At 38.0% G+C, this 12,409-nt stretch overlaps 1 protein-coding gene across 2 annotated transcripts in view; it reads right to left on the reverse strand.

The window, feature by feature from the left end:
* Positions 1–12,409, reverse strand: part of dnajc7 (DnaJ (Hsp40) homolog, subfamily C, member 7) — a 61,242-nt gene that overhangs the window by 37,047 nt on the left and 11,786 nt on the right. For both annotated transcript variants that reach the window (XM_043674943.2, XM_043674945.2), the window contains exons 2-6: positions 7,824–7,912; positions 5,789–5,913; positions 4,138–4,251; positions 2,235–2,309; positions 669–787 (exon numbers count right to left, since the gene is read on the reverse strand). In XM_043674943.2, the coding sequence (XP_043530878.2) occupies positions 669–787; positions 2,235–2,309; positions 4,138–4,251; positions 5,789–5,913; positions 7,824–7,912 (522 nt within the window). The remainder of the gene's footprint in view (positions 1–668; positions 788–2,234; positions 2,310–4,137; positions 4,252–5,788; positions 5,914–7,823; positions 7,913–12,409) is intronic.

The following is a 12,409-nucleotide window of genomic DNA, read 5'->3' on the forward strand; positions in this document are numbered from 1 at the left end:
TTGACAGTATGTGGTAGCCAAGTCTAATACAGTTGTCAAGTAATATTGAAATATGTGCATTTTCTAGCAGGGGTCATGAATTAGGACAACTTTATATGACTTATCCCTTACTCCAGCCTTTCTGTTTAACATTGGGACAATGATATCAACTGCTTGCTTTAAGCGACATTACTAATGAGATTAGTTAACTTTGCACACACAGGAAAATGATGCTGGGACATTATGATCTATATAACTTGGTGTCTTACAAAGTGGAGTGTTTTACCTATTCAGCCTTTACTTACTCAGCTGCCTCAAAGTCATCAGGGAAATATTATATCACTTTACAACATGCTTTCTTACTATTGCACATCAGTTAGTATTACCTTCAATTATTAGTTCATGACATTCACAGGATGAATGAAATAAAACTGCTCTAATGCCTGACGAGAAGAAAGCTCATATTGGTGCAGTAAATGTTACTTTTTTGACACTGGATGAAGGGGAAGGGAGATGAAATTTGACTCTCTTACTGGATTGTAAATGCTTTGCATTGCTTGATAAGTCTGGGTATTCAATGAATCATTCCTCAGAACTAAGATCCCTCACCACAATGAGAGCAATTAGAAATAACAAAATTACCAAGAATTCCATAAAGCTACAGTACTCAAAGGAATGAATATTTCTACCTTGCTACCGATTGTGCATCAGGGTAACGGCCAAGAAGGGCTAAGCATTCAGCTTTAAGGATTTTGAAGCGGTGACAGGCAGGAGCAAATTCGAGGGCACGATCCATATAGTATACAACCTTGGAGAAGATTTCAGAGATAAAAAATGATGACAGGACATTAGACAATTAGTTCCTTAATTCCATTCAGTTTTGAGGGAAATTAGAACTGCTCAATTATTTTATTATGAATACTTCCATCAACTTCATTGGCCAACTACAACATAATGAATTGATTAGTACAAACAAGTTTTATAAAAAGAATAATTCCTTGTAATTACACCACTTTAAAAAACGTGTTTCTGATGGATGGATGGGAATTTTTTAAGGGAGAATTTAGAAACAGGTTTAGAAACAGAAAATTGGAGGAGGAGGCCATTCAGCCTGCTCTACTATTCATTATGCCCCTGGCTGACCATCTGACTCAGAATCCTGTTCCCGCTTTCTCCCCACAGTCTTTGACCCCTTTAAACCCACAAACTGTACCCAAATCCTTCTTGAAAACATTCAATGTTTTGGCCTTGACCACCTTTTGTGGTGGAGAAGTACACAGGCTCACCATTCTCTGGCTAAAGAAATTTCTCATCACCTGAGTTCTAAATGGCCTAGCTCATATCCTTAAATTCTGATCCCTGGTTTTGGACTGCCTGGACATCTGGTACACCTAGGCGAAAGTGATTACTGCAGATGCTGGAGGTCAGAGTCAAGATTAGAGTGGTGCTGGAAAAGCACAGCAGGTCAGGCAGCATCTGAGGAGCATCAGAAATCTGGTGCATCTCTCCTGTGTTTACTCTATCTAGTCCTGTTGGAATTTTCTAGGTTTCTATGAGACCACCTCCTCATTCCTCTAAACTCCCCCAGTAAATACAGTCTTAACCGATTAACAATTAAGAGAGATTCAATCTGCCAATCCAGCATTCAGACCGGTTAAAATGCGTTGCACTCCTTCCATTGCCAGAACATCCTTGCTGAGATAAGGAGACCAAAACTCTACTCAATACTCCAAATGTAGTCTCACCAAGGCTCTGTACAATATCGCCGCTCCTGTACTCGAATCTCCTCACTTTGAAAGCCAACATAACATTTGCATTCATAATGAACCAAAAGTTGTACAATATTATTGTGGGGAGACCTTGAGTGAAGACAGAGTGCAGTTTTGTACCAAATTTATTGTATATTAACTAAATACTAAGCAGTGTTGTTAAGTGCCACAGGAGATAAGTTCCTGCCTTTTGAAGAGAATCAAGAGGGGAAAGAAAGGACTGTAAAAAGGGGTTAAAGAATTAAAATCAAGAATCACAACATGTTGGCAGAATGCAACTTTTTCATACCAGTTTGCAAAGTCACCAGGTAAAGAGGGACTATTTTACTTTCATCTGCATAGATTTGTAGATTTTCTAATTTGAAATTCCGCCAGTCATGCACTTCTTAAAATGTTTACATGAAGCAACGTTTAAAAACAACTCTAGACTTTTTCAATGACTTAAATTTTAATACATTCGAAAAATACACGTGATGATCAGATTACCTTTCTGAAATCTCTTTTGACAAAGCCAAGTTCAGCTATTCTTTCGTACTCCAATACCGCTTCTGCGTTCTTCAGCTACAGAAATAACAGGGATATCTAAATAACAGACTACAAAACAAGGTCAATTTCCTAAATTAACTATGTTCTTACTTGGATAAGATCTATCGTACTGAATTAAGACAGAATCATAAAAGGCAAATGATTGGTGCATGTGCAAATCTCACAGCTCTCAAGAGAAAATATTTTGATACATGTTTTAAATGGGTGACTCATGATTTTTCAACAGTAATCTCTAGTTTTGGATTCTCCCATAAAAGGAAACAGCCTCTCCACATTTACCTTGCCAAACTCATCAAGATCTTACAGGTATTCTTAATCAACCTGTTCAAACCTCCCGAGCAGGTGGGATTTAACCTGGGCCTTATGTTTAAATCAAGTCATCTCTTCTCCAAAACTCTTGCCTATTGTGCCCAACATTTCATTTATAAACATTGCAGGTATTAATCTAGCAAACCTTCTCTGAATTACTTCCAATGCATTTACACCTTTCCTTAGATAATGTGACCAATACTGTACACAATGTAGTATCTCAGCTCCAGCATAGAGATTGTTCTTTTAAATTATTAACATCAATAACTTTAATTTACTATCTTTTCTTGTTATTTTTAACATCTCCGTCACCTTTCTTTCTCCACATGAAGCCACTTCACTGCAGAACGATCTTTTAAAGGAATCTGACTGAAATATATCAGCATCTGGAAGGAACCTAGAGTGGAGTTATTAACCAGATTTAACAATATATCTTCCTCAGTCTTTCCTGAAGACAGTATCATCTTGGCATTTTCCTTTGGTTCTGTCCTAATAATAGATGATTTCTCCTCCTAACTTGCAACATCACCTCTTTCTCCATCCTCAACCCACCCTGTTTACTCATATTTGCCACTGCTTTATGATCTTATGAAAGCACTGGATTCAGTTCCCTTCATATGTTGATGACATCCAGCCACCCTTTTTGTCCCTTCTCATTCAAAGGTTTGTCCTTCACACGTTCACTGCATATCCAGCTTTAAGCAATCTGTTCCTATCCCCCAACATCAGCTTGAACTTCCTTTTCCCTTGTTTCCCATCTGGGGGATATGGGTATTTATTGCCCAACTCTAACTGCCCTTGAGAAGGTAGTGGTGAGCTGCATTCTTGAATCAATGCAGTTCATTTGATGTAGGTATTGCTAGTGGAGGGAAGGACTTCCAGAATTCTGACCCAGCGACACTTAAGGAACAGTGATATATTTCTAAGTCAGTGGTTTGGATTGGAACTTGCAGGTGATGATGTTCCGATATGTCTGCTGCTCTTGCCCTTCTAGACATCAGTGATCATGGATCTGGAAGGTGCTAAGGAACCTTGGTGAATTTCTGCAGTATATCTTGTGGACAGTACCTACTTGCCGCTACTAGGCATTGGTGGTGGAGTAGTCAATGTTTGTGGAAGTGGTGCCAAGTAAGCAGACTTGCTTTGTCCTGAATAGCATCAAGCTTCTTGAGTGTAGTTGGAGCTGCCCTCATCTGAGCAGGTACTGAATATTCCATCACACTCCTGTCTTGCACCTTGAAGATGATGGACAAACCTTTGCACAGTCAAAGGTTGAGTTACTAGCCACAGGATTCCTAGCCTCTGACCTACTCTTGTAACCATGTTTCTTACCCTGCTCATCCAAAAAAGGTGGTCATTGGACAAGTGGCACTGCGGTTAAATGAAAATATGATTCTATTAGTTGAACACAGCAAACCGCACAAGTGTTCTAAACATTTGTAATGAAGTTTAGATACGATGCTCTCACACATTAGAATCTAATATCACTGGTAAATCTAATACTGGCAATCTCCGGAACAAGCCTGCTGCATACCTCTGTAAGTGCCTGGGGGCTATTGGATTCCAGTTCCAGGACTTTTTGAAAACACCGGCCAGCTGCCATGGCATTCCCTAAAGAAAGATGACATTTTCCCTCTCGCAGGTGACCCTGAAATTAAAAGATAATGACATTAATTAGCAGCATTTTTAAAAAACATCAGCACCATAAATGCCTATAGTTGTAGCAAGTGAACAAGAATTAGGTTTATTTCCTCTTCAACTATTGGCAGAGCCTTTGATTAGAAAAGAAAATCACTATCATTATCAATATCTGTATTCTGCAGTGCCCCACAGAAAATCATAGGGAGAAAGACTACATAAGCTGACCAAAACAAAATGCAGCCTCAGCAACTACAATTTTTTGGTTCAAGTCAGTACTAACAGGAATACAATAGGTATGGAACTTCCATGTCTATGCACTTGGAATGATACAAAACATCCATCAGTAAAATTAAATTTTTTATTCTTTTAAACCTGAGTTGGGAATAGTATTCCTTTGAATACAAAACTAGGGTAAATTACTTATGGCTACATATGGCAGTTAGAAAAATAAGAATTATTTTACATGATTAGTAGTAACACATTCATTCCGCAGCATGTTATGATCAGTTATGTTTATGCCTTGCTCCTGAAAGTGTGATGCTTCTCTTAAAGGATGGATATGACAACAGACATGTTTGTGTAGTTAGAGGTGACAGGAAATTGCAAAACAAGTTTAAAGCAGTTTTGGATACATAGTTTAACAAAAAGGGCACATTTGATACTTCTTTCTGACTGGCTGGGCTGGTTCCAAATTTTCAGGGAAGCTACATAAAGGCCACAAATACCAAAGCAACAGCTTGTACTGATGAGCTGAGGGGCCAGCTCACCTGTAGCCAGATCCAAGATGTTTGATGTTACTTATGCACTGCTGGAGGCAGCTGTTTACATTTGCATCACTGGCATACAGAAATCGGAGGCACGTGGCAAATTTAGTCCCAGGGCGTCTTGGGGACTCCGGTGGCACTGTCGCTACTTTGCTTACTTTACAAAATTGGCAACAAGTAGTGCACCATTGGAGGCAACCCTGTAAAGTAAATGGGGAATTATTGAGTTATCTTCTATGGGTTATTGGCATGGCTAAGCTTAACAGGCCCATTGACAACCTTACTGATTTTCAGTTCATTCTAGAAGCTAACTCACAGATCAAGCAAACAAGGGTGCATATTTACTAAAACTAGGTTAAGCCCAATACTTAAAACCTACTTTGCTTGCATTATGCCAAAACTACAAGTTACCATCAGTACAACAGAGTTTTCACCTACATGATAACTTTTGTTTTAAAGTGAGTCAACACATTTCTTGAAGAAAGTGAAGCATTCACAATGATGTGGAGTGAATGAAAGTACATTCATCAGCCATAGTGAGGAAAAGACAAAAGTGAACAAAATTTCAGAGGTCGAGGTTACCAACAGTTTCACGGACATGCCATTCTAAGACAATGCACTTCCTTATATACACACACTAATATTACATCCAAAGTGATGAGGTTAATGGAAAATGAAAGGAAAAACTTGAAAGAGAATTCTGTCATCTATGATACGATAACAAAAAAGACACTGATTCACTAATACCCAATACTACAAATCAATAAATCCATAACATACCCTCACAAAAGCATCATCCAGCCTCACAGCCTGCTGTGAATCTTCAAGAGCCTCCCGGAACTTACCAATCATCATCAGAGTTGCTGCTCGGTTGCCATAGTAACTGGCATTTTTAGGACAGATATCTGGGAAAACAAATGCAAATTTTCAAGTTGTCATCAAACAGGTAGGAGAAATGGCAAATGTCTGAACTATTATTTTGCATTAACAATCAAACACACATCTGCATTTAATACCTCCTAAATCTTTAAAAGGAGAAATGTAAACTCTATAGTCAAGGTCAGCCAATGATAGGTTGTTACCTACTGCAGAAGCTTAAACAATTCATTTATAATGTTCCATCCCCAAGTGGAGATATATGAATGGTTTACCGACCAGGAATCAATTTTACGATAAAATTTTCTCTCAACCTGACAGGTAACAGACATTTCTACTGTGGAAGAAATAGTCCACAGGTGGATTCCCTTGGTTTATATGAAACAAGGAAACAGCTCAATGTCGCTCTGATTGAGTCATTTTACTTTACATTCTTATGTTTCGTTGAGCTAGCGCTGTCTGGGAAAAGGATATTATTTTCTCAAACATAGATGTGGAATTCAGGTACGATAGTTCGATTCTGAACATTATCGTGTTACCTAACAGAAAGCAACATACAAGCTGTCTTTCACAAGCTATGACTGGAAAGACTACCAGTAACATACCCCTTTATATTAGGAAAATAGCCACGACCCATACAGCAATGCTATGAAATCCTGCTCTGCCTTTATCCCTTTGACCGTGATAGTTTAAAAAAAACCTAACAATTCTTTAAAGTTAAAACAGCTCTGGCTCTGAAAGGAACTAGAGACTAAAATTAACATCTTGCCAAGATTACTTATAACTTTTAAAGGTACTTGAATTTTCTCCTTCCGTCCAATTTTTTCTATCTTGAAAGATTGGTATTTGAATCCTCAAGTGACAGCGACTCCCTGGTAACTCATAACTGTATCATTCTTTAATGCATGAGCCCCCGACAGTGACCATTTAAGCATGAGAGGCTTCCCAGCTAAGCTGGATCCCATTTCACTAAACAGAGTTGATAAAATCTATAGTCCAGGGAAACTCAAGCCAATCCTAGCAAGGTCACCATTTTCAATTTGCATGGACTGAACAAACAGCATTGACATTTTCTGCTGAATTGCTGTCTGATATTCTTTCCTTGCCGTTAAATTAACAGGACATTTTTGTAAGACACATCTCATTCATCTTTTGCCCAGTCAGAATCAATAAACAGAGCTACTGTTTATTCGATTCGTTTTTTTGATTTGGGTCTTATAAAGGACTCAAAACTTGAAGTGCTGACATTAAAAGTACAGCATTAAGCACCATTTGACCAGGTATGATGCTAGTTAGAGCCCCAACTGATTCCTTGTACTCTGCCCTGACAGTCTAACAGTGTGAACTTTGCCACTTCCTAAGTCAAGTCTTTGCAAATAAAAGCAAAATAATGTAGTTGCTGGAGAGCTGAAATAAAAACAGAAAACACTGGAGAAACTCAGAAGATTTGGCAGCATGTGTGTTGAGAAAAACTGAGTTTTGAGTCCAATGACTGTTCTCCAGAAGAGGTGGGCTTGAAGTGTTATCTCTGCTTCTCTCTCCACATACTTAGCCTTACTTCACAAGTACCACCAGCACTTTCTGTTTTTATATTAGAAATCATCACAATTTTGGGGATAGTTTTATACAGCGGCTTTCAGTCACCAAAATGAGATTTGGAACTATCAACTTTTATGTTCTGTGTTTTCAGAAGCAAAAAGAAAATCACTTTAATTGTATCAGTCAAGTGAGTTTGCAATTTTGGCTCAGAGATGTTGAGCTACCCAACTGTCATTTTGATAACAGTTTTGGAGAAACTCGCTGGAAAGGAACGATGGTAAGTCATTTTAATGGAATTCAAGCATTTAAGACAGGACAGAACTGTTGCATAATTTTCAAAGCTTCATTTTAAACAATGATCACAAATCCCATCAGGAGGTGGTTTAAACTAACAACTTACCTATTGCTTTTGTGTAATAATTAAATGCTTCATTGTAGTCCTTCTTTGCGTAAAATGCATTGCCTTGTTCTTTAAATAATTCAGCCTCTCTGTGGAATTAAAAGACAGCATTAACTTTACGTATCTGCAATTCATTCCCCTAGTTCATCTGTTCTCAATTGTTCACAAAAGTGTTAAAAAAAATGTCGAGTTTCAATCTTTTGACAAAGAGTTTTGTAGTACAGTGCTTAATATTTTGTAAATTATCTATCTTTCTAAACTTAGACTACGTAAGTAACCTCTCTCATAGGGCTTCCCAGTCTGGTTCATGATCCCATCAGTTGATGAAATTTGGGGGCTGTTGTAAACCTGCAATGATGGCTATGGAGTGAAGAAGAATCTAGAAGAGTGGTTGGTAAAGTGTTAAATATCAGGAGGGAGCACATCAGTCATGTACTCTGTCAAACAAGATGTCAGCACCCAAAGCTGCCAATCTGGTGCCGATCATCCCCATTGTTTTTTACTGTATTAGCCTGTCAAAGAACTGAGGATAACTGGGAGAGGACGGGGACAGGGGAGTGCACAGTGGATAGAGTACACAGTCACCAAAGAGAGAGGAAAATGCTGGATAAGGTGCTAATGAGAAGTGTAAATGGTTGAAAGTGGGATGATTGTGCTAGGAGCAACCCATACAGATCAGAATCTGGGGTTTGGGCGATGGGGGGGGGGGGATGCCCGTGAACACACAGGGTGTTCATGTTATGAAATTGTTAAACTCAATATTGAGTCCTGAAGGCGGTTAGGTATCTAGGAGGAAGATGAGAAGCTGTTCCTTCAACTTGCATTGAACTTCACTGGCATCTGAGATGGAAATGTTGGTCAGGGAATACCGTGGTGTACTAAAATGGCAAGCAAAGCTCGGGGTCATTTTTAAGTTCTGTAGGTATACAGTAAAGCTGCCACCCAGTCTGCATCTTATTTCCTCAAATTAGGGACCGCATTGTGATCAACGAACACAGTAGACTAAATTGGACAAGGTGCAGGTAAATCACTTTTGATTATCCAAACACGGTCATGGGGAAAAAGCAAGTGGAATGTATTCCATCATGCTAGGAGAAACTGAAGACTGCAGATGCTGGAGATGAGAGTCGAAGAGTGTGGTGCTGGAAAAGCACAGCACATCAGGCAACATCCAAGGAGTAGGAGAATCGATGTTTCGAGTACAAACCCTTTGTCAGCCTGTCCTGAAGGGCTTACGCTTGAAACGCCGATTCTCCTGCTCCTCAGATGCTGCCTGACTGGCTATTTCATCATGCTCCCAACTTGTGCCATGTAGATGGTGGACAGGCTGTGGGAGTTACTGGCTACAGAATTCCTAGTCCCTGACATGTTGTTGTAGCCACCGCATTTATATGGCTAGTTTAGTTTATATTTTGGTCAATGGCAACCCCAAGATGTTCATTGTGGGGGATTCAGTGATTGTAACGCCATTGAATGTTAAAGGGCAATGGTTCGATTCTCTCGAGTTGGAGATGGTCATTGCCTAGCATTTGTTTGGTCTTATTGTTATTTAATATGATTGTTTATTCTGTCAAAACACAAGTATTACTAATAATGCTGAAAGTGAAATTATGTAGCTGTAATGATTAATCTGTTTAAAGATTGGAATTTTACTACAGCAAGTTGACACCATTAACAGAATCGGGCTCTTCACCAATGTGCACAGCCGAAAAATAAGGCAAGCTCTCCAGGCTGACATTACATCAGCGAACACGGAATTTAGAATGCTCTAGTTAACAGAAATACTCAAGTGACGTGCTACACATAATGTTCATGAAAATTTTAAAAACTCATGCGTACACATTTTTCACAATTTAATTCAACCTTTTTTTAAACACGTGAAACTTGGTATTGAAAAACTAACAGTGCATTAAACTGAGGTAAATTTTTGGCAAAAAAAGAAAATGCTGAAAACTTTTCTGAAATAAACCTTTCAGAAGTGAACTATTTTAGTAGAATAACCCTCTAATAAGAATGTTGTTGGCTTTTAGCAAGTTGTAACACGGAAGGAATGAAATACTATTTACTGCAGATAATTTCTGTTTCATAATTTGAAAGTAATCGGGGAAGGTAACTGGTTGGTGAAGACAAGAATTATAATGGAGTTATCTGACCCAATGTTAGAGAAACCATCGCTGGAAAAGAACAACATACGAATGAGGAATAATAGTATATCACTCTTCCTTTTCAGCCTGCTCTGCTGTTCAATAAGATTGAGGCGGATCTGATTTTAATCAGAACTTTACAATTCTGCATATTTCTAATAATTCTTCATTTCCCCTTGATAATCAAGAATATATCCACTTCTGCATTAAAAAGATTTAAAAGATTCAGCATACACTGCCTTTTGGAGAAAACAATTCAGAAGACTGTCAACTCTTCATCTCTGATTTAAATGAGTGATCCCTTATTTCTAAACTATAACCCTAGCATCTCTTTCCTCAAGAGGAAACAATCTTCCACCAGCCACCTGGTCAAGTCCCCTCAGGATCAAATAGCTAGGAAGTATAGATCATATTCAAGACTAACAGATTATTGACCGACTACAGAATATGGCATGCCTTGGGCAGAATTAAGGAAGAGGCAAATTAAGAGAAGAAATAAATATGTTTTGAAGGTATAGACAACTTGATGCACAAAATAGAAGTAATTTTTCAATTTCAACAAATTATGATTCCATTCTTTCACTATTTCTGTACTTCTCTCATTGCCTTCTGAACTGGTTGGAATTGTGCATCAAACTCCAGATTCCTTGACATAAATTGATAGTTCAATAAAAAGTACAATAGCTTGAACAGGCAAACATGTTAGGACACAGTGAGGACTGCAGATGCTGGACAGTCAGATAAAACATGTCGCTGGAAAAGGCACAGATCAGGCAGCATCTGAGGAGCAAGAGAGTGACAAAATAGACAAAGTCTCTTTACTGGGGTCAGGGGAGTCCAGAACTAGAGGGCATAGGTTTAGGATGAGAGGGCAAAGATATAAAAGAGACCTAAGGGGCAATGTTTTCACACAGAGGGTGGTACGTGTATGGAATGAGCTGCCAGATGAAGTGATGGAGGCTAGTACAATTACAACATTTAAGAGGCATTTGGATGGGTATATGAATAGGGAGGGTTTGGAGGGATATGGGCCGGATGCTGGCAGGTGGGACTAGATTGGTTTGGGTTATCTGGTCAGTATGGACAAGTTGGACCGAAGGGTCTGTTTCTGTCCTGCACATCACTACGACTCTGATTCTATAAATAGTGTAGGTAGGTCACTAATAAGTATATTCATTTGAAAAAATAGCTTACCAAGACTGTCAGTAAAAGAGCATAAAGTTATTTTCCACCACTAAAGTGGATGATAGTAGCCAAGAGAAGGAAGAATGAAGGTTGGTAAAAAAAAGATGTCAGATTCACAGAATTATTTTTGATAAAAAGAGATAGAGAAATGTGGTATAGTAGCTAAAATAGCAAGGGACAAAATAACAGAGGTAAGGGTTTTAATGGAGAGTACAGAAACAAGAGGCACTAAAACTTTATTTATTTAAAATGGTGCGGTTTAAAATCTATTAATTTAAACACTACAAATAAGATCCTAATATTGCAGTAGAAAAAAATCATGCAAAGATTGCCTTCTTTCTAAAGATAGTCTATTTTGCATTTCAGTCCTGATCAGTACAGGATGAAAAGCTTAAGACTTCTGCCTCATTTTAGCAATAATTAATTTACTTGTTTATCCTTAATTTGGAGTTGCTCAATTCAAATTAGCTGTTAATTTGAATTGAAATTAAGCAAAAATTGCCTCCTGTGCTGTTTCATTAAACTTGCTTAATTTTCAATTACTGGATAATTTGATTTCTGAAGGAAAGGTGACTTTGAATTAACAGTAGATGGCAAAAGTATTCTAATAACAGCACTACAAATGAAGGCAGGAATTTCTGGAAGAAGCCAGCAATCTGAAGCAAATGCCACCCAAATTAAGAATTAATTGATGACCTAAGTAAGGGTGGGAAAAGGGAAATACTACAGCAAGCATTTATTTGACAAAACAAAACAATTGGAGGATGTGATTAATATTAATGGAATGGTTTCAATGAGCAACTCACTAATACCAAACTTAAAAAAAACTAATAGTTTGCTCTTGACACATAATGCAATTACTTTAAATGGATGGTGTTATGAATTTGCAGATATGAGTTCTGAAACCTCAGCTGAAATAGGGTGAAACAGAAATATTACTCTGCAGCAATTGTTTCCAAGTTCAAATATCAAATCTAGTGTTACTTTCTGAATAAAATTGTTTTTAATTAAAATTTCCCATTTTCAAGGTTTCAAAATCTATCCTAGAATTAGACTGATGCTCAAAATTCAGTGCTTGTTTTCTTTACATAGGTTAGGACTCCATGTTTGAAGATTGCAGCTATATACAACTTACAAAAGGTTTGAATGAATATGGAACCTTTTTAACTCTACACAGGTAAATAAAGGAATAGGCTGTTTACATCAGAGGAGATATTCCCGACTATCCACAGCTACTTTGCTGTTACCCATTTATAA

The sequence above is a fragment of the Chiloscyllium plagiosum genome, unplaced genomic scaffold, assembly GCF_037043375.1.
Source record: "Chiloscyllium plagiosum isolate Xiang-an unplaced genomic scaffold, Cpla_swu_hap1 HiC_scaffold_32, whole genome shotgun sequence".
Lineage (NCBI taxonomy): Eukaryota > Metazoa > Chordata > Chondrichthyes > Orectolobiformes > Hemiscylliidae > Chiloscyllium > Chiloscyllium plagiosum.